General features: G+C 47.9%; 1 protein-coding gene across 1 annotated transcript in view; it reads right to left on the reverse strand.

Annotated features, from left to right (window-relative positions):
* Positions 1 to 18,899: 18,899 nt before the first annotated feature.
* NEK8 (NIMA related kinase 8) overlaps positions 18,900 to 24,892 on the reverse strand; it is a 145,414-nt gene continuing 139,421 nt past the window's right edge. Inside the window, exon 15 of the mRNA XM_075333189.1 lies at positions 18,900 to 20,027. Coding sequence (XP_075189304.1) covers positions 20,002 to 20,027 — 26 coding nt within the window. The 3' untranslated portion in view covers positions 18,900 to 20,001. The remainder of the gene's footprint in view (positions 20,028 to 24,892) is intronic.

The raw sequence follows: 24,892 nt of genomic DNA on the forward strand, positions 1-24,892 counted from the left end.
TTCCAGTAAATTTGTAACTCAGTTTATGAGCAAGCTTTGTCGTACGAGCAAATCCTCACCGCACACACTTCCGGGTCCGTACTTGTACTTCCACCAAGCTCTAACCCGCTCTTGCAGTCCGCACATACACGCACAAACACACACACACAAACACACATATTATGCTCACCTTACCTTTCGTTCCAATGCCGGCCTCCCGGTTCTTGTAGTTCGCCGCTGCAGGATGTGTATCGGGTAACCATTGCGACGATGGACGAACTTCCACTGTCAGCCGCTACTCAAAGGCAGTGCGCTGACCAATCAGAGGCAAGCGGCTCCTGCCTTTGACGTCAGCGCACTGGCAGCGGAAGTCCCGGATCGGTGGCGATGGTTACCCAATAGACATCCTGTACCGGCAAACTGCAAGAACCAGGAGGCCGGCGAGGGAACGGAAGGTAAGGTGAGCATAATATGTGTGTTTGCGTGTTTGTGGATGTGTGGAATGGCACAATAGGGGACCAGGATGGGACATTGAACAAGTTGTGGAACGAATTGTCAGCATTCCAATGATTTCCTATGGGAAATCTTGCTTTGCTGGAATGAGTAACTTGGTTTAGAAGCACACTCCCAGAACGGATTGTTCTCGTTAACCAAGGTTCCACTGTACTCACCTAAAAGTTTCATTCAGTGCCTACAATGTAATGTGACAGTTTTCCTGCATCACATGGGTGCACAATGCTCAGTGTAGAGAACACTTTCCAGAAACCATATCACCAGAGAATGTTCTATGCAGATCTTGAATAAACACAGAAAGTTGAGAGGTTTCTGCTCTGAAGCCGGCATCATTCAGAATACAGGACCTGGACACTGGCTCGAGATCAGTAAAAGATAATTGAGGTCATATATTTAGAAAATTATTTCTTTATGTACTCTGAACAAAAATATAACCGCAAAACTTTTTATTTTGCTCCCATATTTCATGAGCTGAAGTCAAAGTTCTAAGACTTTTTTTATGTACACAAAATGCCTTATTCTCTCAAATATTGCTCACAAATTTGTCTAAGAATACCGTCTCACTAAACGACATATCAGCGATTCTGACCACGATACCTGGTCAGGATCGCTGGTATGTCACTACAGGATCGCTGGTACGTCGCTACAGGGTCGCTAGTGAGCTGTCAAACAGTCAGATCTTCCCAACGATGCAGCAACGATACGGCGGTCACTGGGACCCTGTCACATAGCACGATTCAAATCTTGATTAGTAACATAGGCGTGCATATACATTGCCTTTTCCGCTCCCCCTCTGCTCCGATTGGTGGTCGTAACTGCGTTGTGACTGGGCGGCCTTGCCTTTGCCTTTAGACAAGGCAACATAATAGCGCTTCCATCCTTCTCCATACTACAGTCCCGATGCAGAATGGACTGTATTACAATCTGCTGCTACACGCGGTCCAAGACAAGTGAATTCAGCCCTCTGAAATGTACTGCGATCTACGAGCCAGAACAGAGGATAGAAGCGGACAATTCGAACGCAGTGGCGATCACCAATCGGAACAGAGAGGGCGCGGATAACAACGAAGTGAGTCGCGAATGAGGTCGTTGGGTAAGGTGTCAAACACACCGATTCGTGCTGCCCGCGGGAGCCCGACGACCAAAAAATGAACCAGAACAGTGTGTAACGATCAGCGATTTCACAGCAGGGGCCAGGTCGCTGCTTAGTGTCACACACAGCGAGATCGCTGATGAAGTCACTGGTGCGTCACAAAACCGTGACTCAGCAGCGATCTCGCTAGCTATCTCGCTATGTGAGAAGTACCCCTAAATGTGTTAGTGAGCGCTTCTCCTTTGCAGAGATAATCCATCCACCTCACAGGTGTGGCATATTAAGATGCTGATAAGACAGCATGATTATTGAACAGGTCTGCCTTAGGCTGGCCACTGTAAAATGGCACTTTAAAATGTGCAGTATTTTTACAGTAATGTGTGGGACTAGGGTTCAGAAAACCAGACAATATCTGGTGTGACCTCCATTTGTCTCATGCATTGCAACATATCCTTCTCATACAGTAGATCAGGTTTTTGAGTGTGGCCTGTGTAATGTTGGTCCACGCCTCTTCAATCTGCAAAGCTCCTGGATATTGGCAGGAACTTGAACACACTAACGTATACACCGATCCAGAGGATCCCTAACATGCTCAATGGATGACATGTCCGGTGAGTATGCTGGCCATGCAAGAACTAGGCTGTTTTCAGCTGCCAGCAATTGTGCACAGATCCTTGCAATATGGGGCCGTGCATTATCATGCTGCAAAACGAGGTGATAGTCATGAATGAATGTCACAACAATGGACCTCAGGATCTCATCACAGTATCTCTTCTACATTCAAAATGGCATCAATAAAATGCACCTGTGTTCGTTGTCCATAAAATATGTTTGCCCATACCATAACCCCCTGCCACTATGGGCCACTTGATACACAACGTTGATACCAGTAAACCACTTGCCCACACGACGTCATACACGGAGTTTGCTATCTGCCCTGTACAGTGAAAACAAGGATTCATCCGTGAAGAGAAAACCTCTCCAATGTGCCAGACACCATTGAATATGAGCATTTGCCCACTCAAATTGGTTACAACGACGAACTGCAGTCAGGTGGAGACCTGATGATGACGAGCATTCAGATTAGTTTTGCGTCTATCCGAGTGGCTGGATTCATATGATCTTGAAGGTGAAGATCCTGAGCCGGTGTGCTTATACGTGATCTGTGGTTGTGAGGCCGGTTGGATGTACTGCCAAATTATCTGAAACGCCTTTGGAGACGACTTATGGTAGAGAAATGAACATTCAATTCACAGTCAACAGCTCTGGTGGACATTCCTGCAGTCAGCACGGCAAGTGCACGCTCCCTCAAAACTTGCAACATCTGTGCCGTGTGATAAAACTGCACATTTTAGAGTGGCCTTTTATTGTGGCCAGCCTAAAGGCCCCGTCACACTAAGCAACATCGCTAGCAACATCGCTGGTAACGAACAACTTTTGTGACGTTGCTAGCGATGTTGCTGTGTGTGACATCCAGCAACAACCTGGCCCCTGCTGTGAGGTCGTTGGTTGTTGCTGAATGTCCTGGGCCATTTTTTAGTTGTTGCTGTCCCGCTGTGAAGCACAGATCGCTGTGTGTGACAGCGAGACAGCAACAACTAATGTGCAGTGAGCAGGGAGCCAGCTTCTGCTGAGGCTGGTAACCAATGTAAACATCGGGTAACCAAGAAGCCCTGTCCTTGGTTACCCGATATTTACCTTTGATACCAGCCTCCTCCGCTCTCACTGTCAGTGCCGGCTCCTGCTCTGTGCACATGTAGCTGCAGCACACATCAGGTAATTAACCTGATGTGTGCTGCAGCTAGGAGAGCAAGGAGCCAGCACTAAGCAGTGTGCGCTGCTCCCTGCTCTGTGCACATTTAGCTGCAGCACACATCAGGTAATTAACCCGATGTGTGCTGTAACTAGGAGAGCAAGGAGCCAGCGCTAAGCATTGTGCGCTGCTCCCTGCTCTGTGCACATTTAGCTGCAGCACACATCGGGTTAATTAACCTGATGTGTGCTGTAACTAGGAGACTGGGGGCTGGTCACTGGTTGCTGGTGAGCTCACCAGCAACTCGTGTAGCCACGCTCCAGCGATCCCTGCCAGGTCAGGTTGCTGGTGGGATCGCTGGAGCGTCGCAGTGTGACAGCTCACCAGCAACCTCCTAGCAACTTACCAGCGATCCCTATCGTTGTTGGGATCGCTGGTAAGTTGCTTAGTGTGACTGGACCTTAAGGCATACCTGTGCAATAATCATACTGTCTAATCAGCAGCTTGATATGACTGACCTGTGAGGTGGATGAATTCTCTCAGCAGAGGAGAAGCACTCACTAACACAGATGTTCACAAATTTGTGAATAATATTTGAGGGGACAAAAGGCCTGTTGTAAACATAGAAAAAGTCTTAAAGGTGCTTTACACGCTGCAACATCGCTAGCGATTGCTAGCAATGTCGCGAGCAATAGCACCCACCCCCGTCGTTGGTGCGATATGTGGTGATCGCTGCCATAGCGAACATTATCGCTACGGCAGCGTCACACGCACTTACCTGCTCTGCGACGTCGCTGTTGATGCCGAACAATCCCTCCTTCAAGGGGGAGGTGCGTTTGGCGTCACAGTGACGTCACACGGCAGCCATCCAATAGCAGAGGAGGGGCGGAGATGAGCGGCCGGAACATGCCGCCCACCTCCTTCCTTCCTCATTGCCGGTGGACGCAGGTTAGGAGATGTTCGTCATTCCTGCGGTGTAACACATAGCGATGTGTGATGCCGCAGGAACGATGAACAACATCGTACCTGAAGCAACATATTACATCACCGCCGGAGTCTGCTCCAGCGACTTCTGCTCCGATCGCCAGGCGACGCCGTGTTCCTGCCGTGGATGGTGCTGGTGATGGGAGAGAAGTCGATGCCAGCGGCACCAGTGGGCGCAGGCTCCGATCATCCACTGGGCTGGGTTAGCTTGGGATCTGCAGTACCGCTGGCTGACTGTGGGTGGCATGTGTCTTCCAGCTGAAGTTGCCAGCGTTCAGCTACAGCCAATGGGAAGACACTACACCCTTCTTATTTCCCCTCCTGTCACATGATCACTGCCAGATATAGTTCTGATTTTCCTGGCTCCTGTTACGTCCTATTCTGTTGGTGATTCCTGTGTTGACTTCTGCGTGTTTTTGACTACCCTTCTGCCTACTGTTTTTGTACCTTGCTGCCCGACCCGGATCTGACCTCTGCTACGTTTGCTGACTACGTCACTGCCTGCCGATTCTGTCCCTGTTCCGCAATTCCTGGTTTGACCCTGCCTGACTACTACTCTCATCGGACTGCAGCCTTCCACAGGTAGTGATCTCCAGGGTCCTGTGTAATTCCAAATTCCTGTATAGGGGTTAAAGGGTTTCAGGGTTCTGGGGGTCCTACTTGGTGAGTGGCTTCCCTCTAGCATCCCCTTTACAGCCCATCAGAGTTTGTGGATCCAAGCAGGCGTTACACAACGATATTAAGGAAATGAACGACGTGTCAACGAGCAACGATTTTTCACGTTTTTGCGCTCGTTGATCGACGCTCATTGGTGTCACACGCTGCGATGCAGCTAACTGCGCCGGATGTGCGTCACAAACGACGTGACCCCGACGATATATTGTTAGCGATTAGTGATGAGCGAGTACTAAAATGCTCGGGAGCTCGAGGCTCGGGCCGAGCATCTCAAAATACTCGTGTACTCGGCCCGAGCACCGAGCCCAATGTTATCCTATGGGAGACCCGAGTATTATTCTGAAATTAACCCATGGCAGCATGTAGAAACCATAAAACTGTAAATTAAAAAAAAAAACGTGAGTGTGTGTGTAAGCGTGCATATATATATACACGCGGAGTGGAGTGCGGGAGGGGCCGTAGCCGAGCGGGGAAGTGTCGGGCTAAAGGCACGGTCACGCTGTGCGGGCTGGCCAATCACTGCAATTCCACAACAAGGCTGTGGCATTGCAGTGGTCTGCCAGCCAATCCCTGCATAAGGGATGGCTGTAAAAAGAGCGCCAACATGAAGACCCCGAGTACAGCACGAGTATCGCGAGATTACTCGGTCCCCGCCGAGTAGCCCGAGTACATTGATACTCGTGCGAGTACCGAGTAGTAACAAGCATACTCGCTCATCACTATTAGCGATGTCGCAGCGTGTAAAGCACCCTTTAGATATTAGGGGTACTTTGCACACTACAACATCGCAGCTGCGATGTCGGTGGGGTCAAATCGAAAGTGACGCACATCCGGTTTCGCTGTCGATATCGTAGTGTGTAAATCCTTTTTGATACGATTAACGAGCGCAAAAGCGTCGTAATCGTATCATCGGTGTAGTGTCCGACATTTTCATAATTTCGCTGCAGCGACGGTACGATGTTGTTCCTCGTTTCCCTGCGGCAGCACACATTGCTGTGTGAGAAGCCGCAGGAGCGAGGAACATCAGCTTATGATGTTTACGTCCCGCTCATCTCCGCCCCTTCCGCTTCTATTGGCCGCCTGCCGTGTGACATCGCTGTGACGCCGCATGACCCGCCCCCTTAGGAAGGAGGCGGGTCGCCGGCCAGAGCGACGTCGCAGGGCAGGTGAGTGCGTGTGACGCTGCTGTAGCGATAATGTTCGCTACGGCAGCTATCACAAGATATCGCTGCTACGACGGGGGTGGGGACTATCGCGCTCGGCATCGCAAGCAACGGCGAAAAGTACCCCTTAGAGTACAGTACATGAAAAATGAGAGCAGAAACAAAAGTGTTGCATTTATATTTTAATTCTGTATAGATTTGATATGTAAACTACAAAATGGTGTTAAAGGGTACACGTAAAGAGCTTAGCCAGTAAAAAAGAAAATCAGAAAACTGTTAATGCTGGAAAACAATGAAAATAAACAATACTCACCTACCTCTTTCCCGATTCAGTGTGACATTTCTCTGTTTCTTTACATACAGCCAAGATGAGACCGCAACGACGACGTACAACATATGTTGAGAAGGAGGTTATCTCATAAACACAAGTAAAATGATACAAAAGAGAATCTGTATTCAATCGTTCAGTTGATCACTGCGCAGCTTCATTTTAACTAGCGATTATCTTGGTGAGACAATCCCTTTAAGCGTTACAAGAGATTAGAATAAAGGTCTTCTTTGTCTTTCCAATGCAGCTTCACAGACAAGTAAATGTTAAACTGTCATACCAGACACAACCAACGGTCCTTGACAGGAGCAGAAAAGGGTCGTGCTGCCAGCCAAGACAACCAACACCTACAGTACAATAGATCCCTGGAGCTTCTATTTTTGCAGATTTCATGCCTTCCACATCCCCTACACAGTACAAGGGCTCCTTTTACCAGAAATGTTCCATGTGTTTTTAATTTAGCGTCTTTAGTTAGATTTTCGCATTTAAAATTACTGGAATTATGTTTAAAACTTAACTAGGGCGGCCATATTGAAGGCTCACACTTGGCCTATAGATGATCCAGCAGTGATCATCACCTGGCAGCTCTAAAAAATGGCTACCATGAACAGACTTGGCGCTGCTACTCCGTTTTCCAGATCCCAGGGGTTGACCTAGACCTACACCTCTCCCTTTAGCCCTTATACAGGGATCTGGACTTAACAGGGGCCTCTAGACTGGGGCCATGGTGTTAGCTGCTGTTTGGTGGTGCGAGCTGGCAAGAAGGATGATCCGGTCACAGTGTCAGAACAAGGAGGTCAATGCAGGGACAAAATCGTAAAGCAAGTGGGTTGTCAAATTTGAAGCCAAGGTCAAAGAATGGGATAAATCAGGATGCAACAACAGGAGCACACAAAGAGCTAATACCAGTAAAGCAGAGCTATCGACTGGCAGTGGAAGTTGGAGCTACCGGGGTTTAAATAGCTGACAAATCCACACCCAGTCCCAGTGCTTTCAGGAAGGACTGATCAAAAGCAGATCAAAATCAACCCAGTACTCCTTGATTAAGTGACACCAAAAATCCCAGGAAAGATACAGGACTGTCGATGGCATGTTTCGCCAGTAATAAAGCATGAAGATGCAATATTTTCTTTTTCACATCTTATTTTCACCTCTTTTCATCTTTAATTTCCCCTGGTATTTTTTCCAAAGTCTGATTACCTTCCTGGTACTATACATTCTGACCATGTTTTTTGTTCTGTTGCCATGTCCTTGGCTGGCCTCTTCAGCAAAGCACGGCCACCAATCAGCGGCTACTCCAAGGGGTCAAATTCTGCAATGTGCATTATATAGCTGTAACCTATAGGAACGTACATATTTCATAATGCAGAGATCTCCGCTGCGACATACAAAATAAAGGCCGCTTTACACGCTGCGATATCGATACCGATATCGCTAGCGTGGGTACCTGCCCCTATCTGTTGTGCGACACGGGCAAATCGCTGCCCGTGCCGCACAACATCGCCCAGACCCGTCACACTACTTACCTGCCCGGCGACGTCGCTGTGACCGGCGACCGCCTCCTTTCTAAGGGGGCGGTTCGTTCAGCGTCACAGCGACACTGCTGCGTCACTGAACCGCCGCCCAATAGAAGCGGAGGGGCGGAGATGAGCGGGACGTAAAATCCCGCCCACCTCCTTCCTTCCGCATAGTGGCCGGGAGGCAGGTAAGGAGAGGTTCCTCGTTCCTATGGTGTCACACGGAGCAATGTGTGCTGCCGCAGGAACGAGGAACAACCTCGTTACTGCTGCAGTAACGATTTTTGAGAATGGACCCCCATGTCACCGATGAGTGATTTTGCACGTTTTTGCAATGATGCAAAATCGCTCATATGTATCACACGCAACGGCATCGCTAATGCAGCCGGATGTGCGTCACCAATTCCGTGACCCCAACGACTTCGCATTAGCGATGTCGTAGCGTATAAAGCCCCCTTAAGTCATTTTATGCCAGTTCAGTGCTCCTCCACTTCATGGCCTGACACCGGCTTCCCACTGAATTGTAACTTCAATATTCTTGATATAACATGGTTTGTAGGCTTATATAAGAAATCAGGACTGGAGAACTAACCCAGGACCAGGAGGCTACGCAAAGAAAAAGGTCAAGTAAGGCAGCATATAATGAAAAACCAACCATGAGGATAAAATCATTGTATTCTTTCTAAAATAAATATCAATATTTACAGAAAGATAACAATGAGACAACAGGACAAGATGTCAGTTTATATAAATTTATTACAAAGATGTGGAAATGTATTGTGGAACATGAATTATTATCATCTTACATAATCTATTTCTCTTGTCTGACAAGTCTACTTCAATAAATACTTGCACTCCTTGTAATAAAACAATTCTGCAGCATCTTTTCTTATAACTGGATAGATACAGTGGGGGAAAAAAGTATTTAGTCAGCCACCAATTGTGCAAGGTCTCCCACTTAGAAAGATGAGGTCAGCCTGTAATTGACATCATAGATAGACCACAACTATGAGACAAAATGAGAAAATCACCTTGTCTGATTTGGCAAGAATTTTGCAAATTATGGTGGAAAATAAGTATTTAGTCTCCTAAAAACATGCAAGATTTCTTCCTCTCACAGACCTGTAACTTCTTCTTTAAGAGGCTCCTCTATCCTCCACTCATTACCTGTAGTAATGGCACCCGTTTATCAGTATAAAAGACACCTGTCCACAACCTCAAACAGTCACACTCCAAACTCCACTATGGTGAAGACCAAAGAGCTGTCAAAGGACACCAGAAACAAAATTGCAGTCCTGCACCAGGCTTGGAAGACTGAATCTGCAATAGGCAAGCAGCTTGGTGTGACGAAATCAACTGTGGGAGCAATGATAAGAGAATGGAAGACATAGAAGACCATTGATAATCTCACTCGATCTGGGGCTACACACAAGATCTCATCCCATGGGGTCAAAATCATCACAATAATGGTGATCAAAAATCTCCGAACCACACGGGGGGACCTAGTGAATGACCTCCATAGAGCTGGGACCACCATAACAAAAGCTACCATCAATAACACACTACGCCACAGATGCTTCAGTGCCAGATGTGTTCCCCTGCTTAAGCCAGTACATGTCCGGGCCCGACTGAAGTTTGCTAGAGAGCATTTGGATTATCCAGAAGAGTATTGGGACAATTTCATATTTTCTGATGAAACCAAAGTAGAACTGTTTGGTAGAATCAAAACTCATCATGTTTGGAGGAGACAGAATGTTGAGTTGCATCCAAAGAAAACCATACCTACTGTAAAGCATGGGGGTGGGAACATCATGCTTTTCGGCTGTTTCTCTGCAAAGGGACCAGGACGACTGATCTGTGTACAAGAAATAATTAATGGGGCCATGTATCGTGAGATTTTAAGTGCAAACCTCCTTCCATCAGCAAGGGCATTGAAGAATAAATGTGGCTGAGTCTTTCAGCATTATAATGATCCCCAGCATACCGCCAGAGCAACGAAGGAGTGGCTTCATAAGAAGCAGATGAAGGTCCTGGAGTGGCCTAGCCACTCTCCAGAGCTCAAAGCCATAGAAAACCTTTTGGAGGGAGTTGAAAGTCCATGTTGCCAGCGACAGGCCCAAAACATCACTGCTCTAGAGGAGATCTGCATGGAGGAATGGGCCAACATACCACCTACAGTGTGTGCCAACCTTGTGAAGACTTACAAAAAACGTCTGACCTCTGTCATTGCCAACAAAGGATATATAACAAAATATTGAGATGAATATTTGTTATTGACCAAATACTTATTTTCCACCATAATTTTAAAAAAAAAAAATCTTGCCAAATGAGACGCGGTGATTTTCTGGATTTGTTTTCTCATTTTGTCTCTCATAGTTGTGGTCTACCTATGATTTCAATTACAGGCCTCTCATCTTTTTAAGTGGGAGAACTTGCACAATTGGTGGATGACTAAATACTTTTTTTCCCCCACTGTAGATAGATAGATAGATAGATAGATAGATAGATAGATAGATAGATGGAAATGGGAGCACAACATGTGAGCACACGCCTTAGACCAGTGGTCCCCAATAGAGCTGAGTGGACTTGCAAAAATACAGGATCAGGGGGGGGTCCTTGTTCATTTTCTTAAAAAATCCGGAATCTGGTACCCATATAAACCTATGGAAACCAGAATCCAGGGATTAAACATGGTGGAAGGGATATGGGGATAGGAGAGTGCGCGGTGTACTCACCCATGCTCCGTGTCATGGCGGCAAGCTGCTTCCGGGTCGCGCACTCACTTCCGGAGCTGCGTGGGTCTAGATCGTGCACTAAAAGTTAAGGTAGATGCTAGAATGTATGGGCTCCTTCCAGGTATGACGTAATTTGCAGGAGCACTTTGATCTGCTCTATTAAGGGCAGATCAAAGTACTGTAATGCCTGTACAGACACAAGGAAAGGTGAAAGACCACCCGCTCATGCGCACCACAATACTTTGATCTGCCCTGAGAAGGGAAGATCAAAGTGCGCCTGCGCAGGACCACAATGCTGCCAGTGTGGATGACGTAGGATGCGTCATGCACATGGGCTTCAGAAGAAGGTGGACGGCAATTGTCGCAGAGAGGAGGCACCGGACCAGAGAGAGGAGCGACACCCACCGGACCGCCCTGCAGGTGAGTCTAAAAAAAGAGAATTTTGTTTACTTACCGTAAATTCTTTTTCTTATAGTTCCGACATGGGAGACCCAAACCATGGGTGTATAGCTTCTGCCTCCGGAGGACACACAAAGTACTACACTCAAACGTGTAGCTCCTCCCTCCGGCTATATTCACCCCCTGGATGACAATCTACCCAGTTCAGTGCAAAAGCTGAAGGAGGACATCCACCCATAAGTAGAGATAGAGTAAAACTCGGCAAGACCAGAACTCTGTCTACTAACAACAGCCGGTGAAACACACGGAACAAAAAACTGCCAACAGGCAACAGGGAGGGTGCTGGGTCTCCCATGTCGGAACTATAAGAAAAAGAATTTACGGTAAGTAAACAAAATTCTCTTTTTCTTTATCGTTCCTTATGGGAGACCCAAACCATGGGACGTTCCAAAGCAGTCCATGGGTGGGAAATAAACCAAACTGAGAAGTAGGCAAAACCTAACTTCACAAATGGGCGACAGCCGCCTGAAAAATGCGTCTGCCCAAGCTCGCATCTGCCGAAGCATGAGCATGCACTTGGTAGTGCTTCGAAAAAGTGTGCAGACTGGACCACGTGGCAGCCTGACAAACCTGCTGAGCCGTAGCCTGGTGCCTGAAAGCCCAGGAGGCACCGATAGCTCTGGTCGAGTGCGCCTTAATCCCTGGCGGAGGAGGCACCTGAGAACACTGGTAGGCATCGGTGATAGCCGACCTGATCCAACGAGCTAGGGTCGGTTTAGAAGCAGCGAGACCCTTGCGCTGACCAGTGGTTAGCACAAAAAGTGATGTGCACCGCCTAAAAACGGCGGTGCGTGACACATAGATTCGGAGCGCCCGCACCAAATCTAAGGAGTGCAACGCCCTCTCAAAACGATGCACAGGGGCCGGACATAGAGAAGGCAATGAAATGTCCTGGTTAAGGTGGAAAGGAGACACCACCTTAGGGAGAAAGTCCGGAGTCGGACGAAGAACCACCTTGTCTTGGTGAAACACCAAAAAGGGAGATTCCGAAGAGAGCGCAGCCAAATCAGAAACTCTCCTGAGAGAAGTTATGGCTACTAGAAAAACAACTTTCTGTGAAAGTCTAAACAAAGGAACCTCCCTGAGAGGCTCAAAGGGGGGTTTCTGTAAGGCCGTGAGGACCAGATTAAGGTCCCAGGGATCCAAGGGCCGCCAGTAAGGAGGAATGATGTGAGATGCGCCCTGCATGAAGGTGCGCACCTGAGCCAGTCGGGCGATACGCCGCTGGAACAATACCGACAAAGCCGACACCTGTCCCTTGAGGGAATTGAGGGATAGACCTAGCTGTAGACCGGACTGTAGAAAAGACAGGATGGTCGGCAAGGAGAACGGCCAAGGAGCGTGGTCGGAAGAGCGACACCAGGACAGGAAAATCCTCCAAGTCCTGTGGTAAATCTTGGCCGAGGAAGACTTCCGAGCCTGAGTCATGGTGGAGATGACCTCAGAGGGAATGCCTGAAGCCGTCAGGATCCAGGACTCAAGAGCCACGCCGTCAATCTGAGAGCCGCAGAATTCTGGCGGAAGAACGGACCTTGAGAGAGAAGGTCTGGGCGGTCCGGGAGATGCCACGGCACCTCTACGGACAGACGGAGCAGGTCTGGGTACCAAGCTCGCCTGGGCCAGTCCGGAGCAATGAGTATGACTCGACGGCCCTCCATTCTGATCTTGCGCAGAACCCTGGGCAAGAGCGCTAGAGGGGGAAACACATAGGCCAGACGGAACTGAGACCAATCTTGAACCAGTGCGTCTGCTGCGAAGGCTTGAGGATCGTGGGAGCGAGCCACGTAAACCGGAACCTTGTTGTTGTGCCGGGATGCCATTAGATCCACTTCCGGAGTGCCCCACTTGCGGCAGATTGATCTGAACACTGACGGATGCAGGGCCCACTCGCCGCCGTCCACGGTTTGACGGCTGAGATAATCGGCCTCCCAGTTTTCCACGCCTGGGATGTGGACTGCAGATATGGTGGACTTGGAGTCCTCCGTCCACTGGAGGATTCGTTGAACCTCCAACATCGCCAGACGGCTGTGAGTCCCGCCCTGGTGATTGATGTAGGCAACCGCTGTCGCGTTGTCCGACTGAACCCAAATGTGCCTGCCCGCCAACAGGTGGTGAAAGGCTAGGAGAGCTAGAAACACAGCTCTGATCTCCAGCACATTGATCGAGAGGGCTGATTCGGACGGAGTCCAAGTGCCCTGTGCTCGGTGATGGAGAAATACTGCTCCCCAACCGGAGAGGCTGGCATCCGTGGTGAGGATCACCCAGGACGGAGTCAGGAAGGAGCGTCCCTGTGACAGAGAGAGGGGCCGAAGCCACCACTGAAGGGAGCTCCTGGCCTGTAATGACAGAGCCACCGGCCTGTGCAAGGAAGAGATCCGCTTGTCCCAACAGCGGAGAATGTCCAGCTGCAGGGGACGCAGGTGGAACTGGGCAAAAGGAACCGCTTCCATTGACGCCACCATCTGACCCAGCACCTGCATGAGGTGTCTGATGGAATGACGGCGGTGCCTCAGCAGAGAGCGCACTGCCAGACGAAGGGACTGCTGTTTGACTAAGGGCAACTTGACAAGTGCCGGCAGAGTCTCGAATTGCATCCCTAGGTACATAAGTACCTGGGTCGGGGTCAGAGTGGACTTGGGCAGGTTGACAAGCCACCCGAACTGAACTAGCGTGGCGAGAGTGAGAGAGACACTCCGCTGGCAGTCTACACTGGATGAGGCCTTGACTAGAAGGTCGTCACTGCCAACCCCTGGAGGTGCAGGACCGCAACCACTGCTGCCATGACCTTGGTGAACACTCGAGGGGCCGTGGCTAAGCCAAAGGGGAGAGCCACGAATTGGAAATGTTCCTCTCCGATTGCAAAGCGTAGCCAACGCTGGTGTGAGACCGCAATAGGCACATGCAGATAGGCATCTCTGATGTCGATGGATGCCAGAAAATCTCCTTGGGTCATTGAGGCAATGACTGATCTCAGAGATTCCATGCGAAAGTGCCGCACCTGAACATGCTTGTTGAGGAGCTTGAGATCCAGGATGGGCCGGAAGGAACCGTCCTTCTTGGGGACTAGAAAGCTAGAAAGAGGTTTGAGTAGAAACCGCTGAACCGTTCCCGGGCGGGAACCGGAACAATTACCCCGTTGGCCTGCAGGGATGCCACGGCCTGAGAGAAGGCGGCGGCTTTGGAGCAGGGGGGTGTGGACAGAAAAAATCTGTTTGGCGGGCTGGAAGAAAATTCTATCCTGTAGCCGTGGGAGATGATATCCCGCACCCACTGATCGGCGACGTGTTGAAACCACACGTCGCCAAAGTGGGAGAGCCTGCCACCGACCAAGGACGTTGCTGGCGCAGCCAGATAGTCAAGAGGAGGCTGCCTTAGTGGCAGCGGCTCCTCCGGTCTTTTGAGGACGCGGCTTTGCGCGCCAGTTTGATTTACGATCCTTGGCTGCGGTAGTGGACAAGGTCGAGGGCTTAGAGGATGACCAGTTAGAGGAACGAAAGGAACGAAACCTCGATTGGATCCTGCCCTGGACAGGTTTCCTGGCTTTAGTTTGTGGCAAGGAAGTACTCTTCCCGCCAGTAGCTTCCTTAATTATGTCATCCAGCTGTTCCCCAAACAGCCGGGACCCAGCAAAAGGGAGACTCGCAAGGTACTTCTTAGAGGAAGCGTCTGCTTTCCACTCTCGAAGCCACAAGATCCTGCGGATCGCGAGGGAGTTAGCGGAGGCCACCGCCGTGCGGTGAGAAGCCTCCAGGATGGCAGACATGGCGTAGGATGCAAAAGCCGAAGCTTGAGAAGTTAAGGTATCCATCTCAGGAATAGAGTCCCTGGTAAGGGAATGTATCTCCTCCAGAGAGGCAGAGACTGCCTTAAGAGCCCACACTGCCGCAAAAGACGGAGAGAACGAGGCTCCTGCCGCCTCATATACAGATTTGGCCAAAAGGTCAACCTGGCGGTCAGTGGGATCCTTAAGAGAAGTGCCATCAGCCACAGCTACGACTGTGCGGGCTGAGATTCTGGACACCGGAGGGTCTACCTTTCGGGACTGGGCCCATTCCTTAACCACCTCTGGTGGAAAAGGGAAACGGTCATCTGAACTACGCTTCGGAAAACGTTTGTCAGAACAGGCCCTGGGCTTGGTAACAGTGGTCTGAAAGCTGGAGTGGTTAAAAAACATACTCCTAGCTTTCTTAGGTGAGGTAAACTGGTGCATCTCTACCAGAGAGGCTTGTTCCTCTGACTCTGGTGGGTTGAGGTTCAGTACGGAGTTAATGGACGCAATCAAGTCACTGACATCCGCATCACCCTCAGACAAGTCAATGGGGTACATAGAGGTAGCGTCTGAGCCCACAGTAAACGAATCCTCCTCGCCCTGTACCTCGGCACGTGAATCAGAGCCGTGGGAAGAGGAAGGAGAAGGGTCCCTGCGTCTCCGTTTAGGGGGACGGGGTCCTAGGACATGCTCTGAGAGCTCTGCAGAGCTAGGAGCAGCCGAAGCACCCTGAGAAGGGGGCTGATGCATGGTCAGCAGTGTCCGGGACAGCTGCCCCATGGTGTCGGCAAAAGACTGGGAAATAGCTTGTGAAAAGGATGCTACCCAAGCCGGGGGTTCAGCCACCGGGGCCGGAGCAGCCGGAGGGACCCCTGAGGAGGCTCCAGGCTGAGACACAACCATATTAGCACAGGCATCACAATGTGGGTATGTGCTTGGCTCTGGCAGAATGAGCTTACATGCAGTGCACATAGCGTACATGTTTGCAGCCTTGCTCCGGGTGACAGACATGCTGCTGAGGTGGAAGCTCTGCAGCAAGAAAACACTCCTGTAGAATGTCCTGAGAGTGTAATAAAAAGCCCACAACCAGAGGTTGTGGCTTACCAGACCGCTCTCTGTGTGCCCTCCGGATTCCACAGCTCAAAGCCCAAGTGAAGCGTCAGCCCTCCTAAACAGTGGCAGCTGCAGCATCCAGCGCCGTCCAGTGTAAGAACGCTGAGAAAATGGCACTGGAAGGAGGAGGGGGGCGGGTATTAGGCCAAGAGCGGGAAAACGGAGGGCCAGGGAGAGATGCAGGGATAGATACAGGGGAGGGAACATCTCCCCAGAGAGGAGTGCCCTCCCCTCTGCTGGCCGAGCGGTAGGCGGCGCCACGCTATGCCTCCTGTATGCATGACATGCAGAGAAGCCGAAACCGAAACTAGGCCCAAACTGAAGCCGGGGCCTAGATTTTAAAATGCGGCCGACGAGCAGGCACCTTCGGCGCGGTTCTCAGGGGAAACCCCCAGAACCGGCCGGAATTTACAGTAACGATAAAACACATACTGTCCCCCTAATAAAAGTACCCGGGACCCCTGAAAAACGTCTCAATACTTAGCTTTTGAGACGCAGGGCCATGTCCCTGAGGGGGGGGTGAACGCTCCTTCCAGCAGGAACCAGACAGGGCTGCGGATGGAGATCGGTCTCCTGCAAGCAGAGAGGACCGTGACGGCTCCCACTTCAAACCAGAGCCTCTCAGAGGATGTGAAGGAGCACGGCATGTGAAGGCTCCAGCCTTGTAAAGTCAACCTTAACAGCACCGCCGACAGAGTGGGGTGTGAAGGGACATGCCGGGAGTCCAGACTGGACCCGCTTTTCTTCCAAATCTTGAAAATCAAAATAAAAATGAAAAAAATATCAGAGAATGCAAGTGTGTGTACCTCCTGAAAACACAAAGCATTGAACTGGGTAGATTGTCATCCAGGGGCTGTATATAGCCGGAGGGAGGAGCTACACGTTTGAGTGTAGTACTTTGTGTGTCCTCCGGAGGCAGAAGCTATACACCCATGGTTTGGGTCTCCCATAAGGAACGATAAAGAAAAGTGTTTTTTACGTTCTACACAGAGGCCTGGGCTCTTATATACTGTATTCTGCAATGCTGTATATAAGAGCTCACTGGTGGTGGCCGCAGCTTATAGTCCCCAAATCTGGTGACAGCTTTCCTTTAATATGCACTATGTTTACACTTTATTGATGTACATTCTGTATTATATGTCTTTCCCATAGTTATATTTATTGATTGATTGTTTCATACTATTATGCTAATGCTTATACCTTAATATACAGTACATGTCTGTTGCACTATATGAATTGCTTGACAGAGGCTTTGTGGACCTATATGTATAATACACAACACAAAAGTATGTATAAAGGATTTTTTTTAAGGAAAGGAACATCTAACAGGATAAAATATATACATTGAACAGGTAAGTATAATATGAGATCGACGTAATTCTATGTAAGAAATGCTAGACTGGAAAAACTAAATGAAAAAAAGGGGGGGTGTTGTGTAACTAATCATATAACCCTTTAAAAATATTGAATTTTATTGATACTTATTTAAAATCCACAACCTTTGTGCAAATACAATGTGAAATAAAGAGGGAAGAAGGTAAGATGCTTACCCTTTACAATAGCCCTCCCTCCTGTCCACTACCTACCGCGGGGGTCGGCACCCTGATAGCTACGAAAATGGCGCCCCCACTCTGCGGTGGCTGACCCTGTAATGTCCCTAAGAAAGCCCTCAAATAGATGATGAAAAACAGATAAAGTCAAGGGTCACAGACAGGGTACACTCATCCTTCAGTGGACAGAAAGATTGGGACAACACACATGAACACCTGGTTCAGACCACCTCTAAAGTCATTGGTGATTCCGGGGTAATCGTACAGACCGCAGATAGCAGATACATTAGGTGTATAGTCCTATATAACCCCAAAAGGCAATGTCTGTAGCAAATGCATGCATTAGATGCCGAAACGTAAGCCTAGGTATGCACAGTAATAAACATTAAGGTGCTTAGTGAAATAAAGTGTGCAGACTAATGAACACACCCTGGCCTCCGATGCTGGCTCTTACATACGGCCGGTTTGCTCCTGCACAAAATATATCAGCGCATACCCAGTGCAACTGCCTAGGAACAACCAAATATGATCATTGAGGTTGGTCAAGGCGGAACCGGGGCGATTCTGGGACTCACACATGAACCCTCCTCACACGATAAGTGTTTGATGTGTTTCATTTTTGACCAACCTCAATGATCATATTTGGTTGTTCCTAGGCAGTTGCACTGGGTATGCGCTGATATATTTTGTGCAGGAGCAAACCGGCCGTATGTAAGAGCCAGCATCGGAGGCCAGGGTGTGTTCATTAGTCTGCACACTTTATTTCACTAAGCACCTTAATGTTTATTACTGTGCATACCTAGGCTTACGTTTCGGCATCTAATGCATGCATTTGCTACAGACATTGCCTTTTGGGGTTATATAGGACTATACACCTAATGTATCTGCTATCTGCGGTCTGTACGATTACCCCGGAATCACCAATGACTTTAGAGGTGGTCTGAACCAGGTGTTCATGTGTGTTGTCCCAATCTTTCTGTCCACTGAAGGATGAGTGTACCCTGTCTGTGACCCTTGACTTTATCTGTTTTTCATCATCTATTTGAGGGCTTTCTTAGGGACATTACAGGGTCAGCCACCGCAGAGTGGGGGCGCCATTTTCGTAGCTATCAGGGTGCCGACCCCCGCGGTAGGTAGTGGACAGGAGGGAGGGCTATTGTAAAGGGTAAGCATCTTACCTTCTTCCCTCTTTATTTCACATTGTATTTGCACAAAGGTTGTGGATTTTAAATAAGTATCAATAAAATTCAATATTTTTAAAGGGTTATATGATTAGTTACTGGAAAAACTAAGCAGCATGACAAAAGATGTTAAAGATGGGAAAAACTAAGCAGCATGACAAAAGATGTCAAAGATGGAGGTATCAAAAATTATACCTATAAGTTTACATATGTTTCATCTGATACGCGACATGGTTGTAATTTTTCTGCTGTTATAACTAAAGTCTCTGTGGAGCTAGAACGTTGCCATTACACACATGGATTGATTAAAAGCTTACTTGCTTACTTTTGATACCTTTACGCAGTGTGACATCTACCTTTTCTTGATTTATGGATAGATAGAATAGTGATTGCCTAAAAGAGAACTACAATATACAATCCCAATAATACATTTTATGCACCAAGCGTATAATATATTATTGTAAATACACAGCCAGAAATGGTTTTTTTTTGGCTTTTCTTTGTTTCCAAAATGCGTTGTGTTGTAAAGCCCGAATCTGTGTTTTTTTCTGTAGGTGGGAGCACTAAAATCCACGATAACAATTTCTCCTGTTTATTTAATGTTTGGTACTTTTTTTCCCCTTTTTGATCCATTTTTCCTGAGAATTTGAAGAGATGGTTATTAATGCTTCTTTTTAGAGCAGGAAGGCTGCAATTCCACACACAGAACTGCGATGTCAAATGTATTTTTCAGGCTCCCAAAAGAAGTGAATGGAGAAAAAAAAAACACCTAAAAAAATCCCATAGTTCCGTGGAGACGCCAACCGCACAGCAGGCAGATGTTTCATCAAATCACATCCACTTTGCATGAACTGTTAAACACAGAGGATATTCTTATAAAAAATGCAATGAAGAAAATGCAGCATTTAAGCTAAACGAGAACATGGTTGGTAGAACAGCTCTTCAGAGTGCACAAAGTAACCAAGCTCATAACCGCCGGATATTTTATGGAAATCTAGGGAGTTTTCGTTACCTTGACCTAGCTCATCGCTGCAGCCTTAGACTTTGCTTGTATCGGCGTGTAATAAATAATTAGGATATTTGGCAGGCACAGAATATACGGTACTACAGGGGTGTATGCAGGATGCTTTTGGCAGTGGTTTATCAGGACTCATGGACAAGTGATCTGATCTCTCTTGACGTTCTTCTCTCACACAGAAACATCTTCACTGCCGGCTGTAAAAATAATGGAGACAAGCTGTTACTTCATGAGTACACGCGGAGGAGGTATTTCCCACTGTGGCTTTAAGTCATGGGACATTGATACCACTAACAAGTAGACTGAAAGACTGATGATTCCCTGTATCGACCGCATGTCTCTGAGAGTGATAAAGCAGCGCTGATTCTTTACAAGACAGATTGTTTAGTCTCACCGCCAAACCAGAACACAAGAAGGAAATAATACGAATAGCGGTCTTACATAGTTGTATCAATAAAGGAACGCACGAGATTATGTATTACTATATATAGACCTTGAAAAAAGAGAAAAAATTCAGCTCACCGATCCTGCTGATCACCGCTCTCTGCCTGGACCCAGCGCACGGAAGGCTTGGCTGCCAATATTCAGGAATGAAGAAAAGAAGAACGCCCAGCGCAGTCCTCAGATAATAGGTTACAAAATCCAACGTTTATTGGGGTAATTCCATAAAAAATTCATAGTGGTCAGCAGATAGAATAGGTATAAATTAGGACCCCATCTAACTACGCGTTTCGACACATAGTCTTAGTCATGTTCAAACATGACTAAGACTAAGGGCGGCTTTGCACGTTGCGATATTGCACGTGCGATGTCGATGGGGTCAAATCGAAAGTGACGCACATCCGGCGTCGCAGTCGATATCGCAACGTGTAAAACCTTTTTGATACGATGAACGAGCGCAAAAGCGTCGTTATCGTATCATCGCTGCAGCCTCCGAAATTTCCATAATGCCGATGGTGCGACAGGTACGATGTTGTTCCTCGCTCCAGCGGCAGCACACATCGCTGTGTGTGAAGCCGCAGGAGCGAGGAACATCACCTTACCTGCCGCCCGGCTGCAATGAGAAGGACAGAGGTGGGCGGGATGTTTACATCCTGCTCATCTCCGCCCCTCCGCTCCTATTGGCCGCCTGCCGTGTGACGTTGCTGTGACGCCGCACGGCCCGCCCCCCTAAGGAAGGAGGCGGGTCACCGGCCAGAGGGACGTCGCACGGCAGGTAAGTGCGTGTGAAGCTGCCGTAGCGATAATAATCGCTACGGCAGCTTTCACTAGATATCGCACGTGCGACGGGGGCGGGACTATCGCTGCAGCATCGGTAACACATTGTTACTGATGTCGCAACGTGCAAAGCCCGCCTAAGACTATGTGTCGAAACGCGTAGTTTGATGGGGTCCTAATTTATAGCTATTCTATCTGCTGACCGCTATGTATTTTTTATGGAATTACCCCAATAAACGTTGGATTTTTTAACCTATTATCTGAGGACTGCGCTGGACGTTCTTCTTTTCTTCATTTATATATAAAACTTGGATTATTTCATTTAGAGTGAACCTGTCAGGTCCAATAAGCATTCAGAACCACGAGCAGTTCTGGGTGCATATTGCTAATCCCTGCCTAACCGTCCCTGTATCTAGTAGCATAGATAAAGGGATCTTTAGAAAAAGTGTTTCTAAAGATCTTTTATCATATGCTAAAGAGATCGGGGACTAGTCCCAAGGACGTTGCTTCCCTTGCTAGTCAGCCCAATTAGCATGTTAGTACGCCCCTATGGGTGTGCGATCATGCTAATGAATGCACAGCGTCAGAGAAGATCTCACTCACCTCTCCACTGCCATTGCCGCCCGACGCTGGATTTCGGCTCAGTGCGCATGATCCCGGAGTGTGGGTCCTGCGCACTATGAAGCCTCGTGTACGCGTCCTGGCTTCAAACTGAAGTAGTGCGCATGACCGGAAGTTTGAGATCATACGCACTGAGTTGAAATCCAGTGTCGGGCGGCGATGACGGTGGAGAGGTGAGATCTTCTCTGACGCTGCGCATTGATTAGCATGATAGCACACCCACAGCAGCCTACAGGGGCATACTGACATGCTAATGGGGCCAACTAGCAAGGGAAGGAACGCTCTTGGGACCAGTCCCTGTGCTCATTAGCATACGATAAAAGAGCTTTAGAAATAGTTTTTGTAAAGATCTCTTTATCTATACTACTAGATACAGGGACGGTTAGGCAGGGATTAGCAATATGCACCCAGAACTGCTCGTGGTCCTGGGTGCATATTGAACCTGACAGGTTCCCATTAAAATATGTTGTGAAATCTAGCTCCTGGTTTTTATGATGCAAAAGTCATTGCTCAGGACCATTATTTAGGCCTCATTCGCACACCAGTATTTTTTTTTTTTATTTTGTTATTTTTTTTTTATCAGTGTTTGTGTGCCAAAGGCAGAAGTGGAATTTACAGAGAAAACTTTAATTGAAAGATTGACGCCTGTTCTGTGTTTTGAAGACACTCCTGTTTTAGCACAAAAATACTGATGGAATACTGATCAAGAATACTGATGTGTTGTAAATGAGGCCTTAACGGGAATATGTCAGCAAGTTTTTTCCCAAATCTGAGAGCAGCATTATGTAGAGACAGAGACTCTGATTCCAGCGATTTGTCACTTACTGAGCTGTTTGCTGTCATTTTGATAAAATCAATATTTTATCTGTTGCAGATTCAGCAGTTATACAGAACTCATGAATATGCTGGACCACCTGGCAGCACACCAAGTAGTCCTCTAATGATAATCTATTGCTGATTAAACAGTTATATTATCAAAACTACACTAGACAGCCCAGTAAGTAACACATCACTGGAATCAGGATCTCTGTCCTTACATTAAGGCGGGCTTTACACGCCGCGACATCGCTAGCATCGGCGATGGCACGATGGTACGATAGCACCCGCCCCCGTCGGTGGCACGATATGTGGTGATCGCTGCCGTAGCGAACATTATCGCTACGGCAGCGTCACACGCACATACCTGGTCTGCGACGTTGCTGCGACCGACGAACCGCCTCCTTTCTAAGGGGGCGGTTCGTTCAGCGTCACAGCGACGTCACAGCAGCGTCACTGAACCTCCGCCCAATAGAAAAGGAGGGGTGGAGATGAGCGGCCGGAACATGCCGCCCACCTCCTTTCTTCCTCCTTTTCCAGTGGACGGAGGTAAGGAGATGTTTGTCGTTCCAGCGGCGTCACACATAACAATGTGTGCTGCCGCAGGAACGACAAACAACATCGTTACTGCAGCAGCACCGATATTATGGAAATGAACGACGTGTCAACAAGCAACGATTTTGCACGTTTTTGCGCTCATTGATCGTTGCTCATTTGTTTTACACGCTGCGATGTCGTTGCCGGCACCAGATGTGCGTCACTAACGACGTGATCCCGACGATATATCGGCAGCGATGTCGCAGCGTGTAAAGTACCCCTAAGATGCTCTCAGATTAAGTGGCAAAAACCTGGTGATATATTCTCTTTAAGGTGAGAGTTGCAAAATAAATCTACCTATTAAGCTTTCTATAAAACGCACGCATGGTTCAGATATTTAATGCTCGTGTGACTATTTCCTACTAGACTAGACAAAATAGTGAGTCTATGTGTTAAAAATCAATAATCACCTCTCCCCTGAAAAAAAATGATGAAGTCAAAGGCTAAAAATGTTTTCCCTGTAATTACTATTTTCCTTAAAAAGAATAAACAATAGCTAAATATTACCATCAAAAGATGGTGCTCAACAAATTTTAATCCAGGGAAACAGTGGTGGCGGGAATAAGACCAATAGTACACTCCAAAGACCATCCGAAAAGTAGCTGGGGTTAGTAATTCTCATAGTAAAGTATATGATAACAATCCACCTATATTGAGGCACTATGGAGTAAGATACCTTCCCTTTAATATGTTATGTGAATGATTTAGGCTAAAGCGGGCTTTAGACACAACGACATCGCTAACGAGATGTTGTTTGGGTCATGGAATTCGTGACGCACATCCGGCCTCCTTAGCGACGTCGTTGCGTGTGAAACGTAGGAACAACCGTTAACAATCAAAATTACTCACCTAATCGTTGACACATTGTTCTAAACCCAAATATCGTTGCTGTTGCAGGACGCAGGTTGTTTGTCGTTCCTGAGGCAGCACACATCGCTATGTGTGACACCGCAGGAACAACAAAAAACACCGTACCTGCGTCCTCCGGCAACGAGGTGGGCGTCACTTCCTTTCGGCTGCTCTCCGCCCCTCCGCTTCTATTGGCCGCCTGCCGTGTGACGTTGCTGTGACGCCGCATAAACGGCTCCCTTAAAAAGGAGGCGGTTCGCCGGCCACAACGATGTCACTAGGCAGGTAAGTATGTGTGACGGGGACTAACGATATTGTGCGCCACGGACAGCGATTTGCCTGTGATGCACAACCGACAGAGGCGGGTGCTTTCACCAGCGACATCGCTAGCGATGTCGCTGCGTGTAAAGCAGCTTTAAGGCTATACGACACAAAGACCAATAGATGCCATAGCTAGAATCTGGCACTGAAATCGCAATGCAACCTGCAACGTGTCACAACCGTGACAGACAAGTCTCAATAAATTAAAAAGCTTTTTGTGACTTGCTTATTGCTATATGCAGAACTTTTTATATCGAATTGTGAACCCATCCAGTTGCATTATGCTCCGCCGCACACAGAGATCTTTGGTTGCATAACATATGTCGAGGCCAAAATCATCATGTAGCCTCAGCTTTTGAGATCATGAATGAATCTCTCCCACAGCTGCAGCCCCTATGGGCTTTACATGCCATTGGTTGTTTATATAAAATGCATAGTGACATAGGTTGAAAAAAGACACAAGTCCATCAAGTTCAACCTTAATTCACCAGTTATACGTTATTTATTGCTGAATTAGTTATAGACTACAATAAAATATTGTTGAAAAGCATCTCATCTTTTTGTAAATGCTGTTATAGTATCGGCCATCACTACCTCTTGTGGTAGGGCATTCCACAGTCTGACTGCTCTAACTGTTAAG

This window comes from Anomaloglossus baeobatrachus, chromosome 2 (genome assembly GCF_048569485.1).
Source record: "Anomaloglossus baeobatrachus isolate aAnoBae1 chromosome 2, aAnoBae1.hap1, whole genome shotgun sequence".
Lineage (NCBI taxonomy): Eukaryota > Metazoa > Chordata > Amphibia > Anura > Aromobatidae > Anomaloglossus > Anomaloglossus baeobatrachus.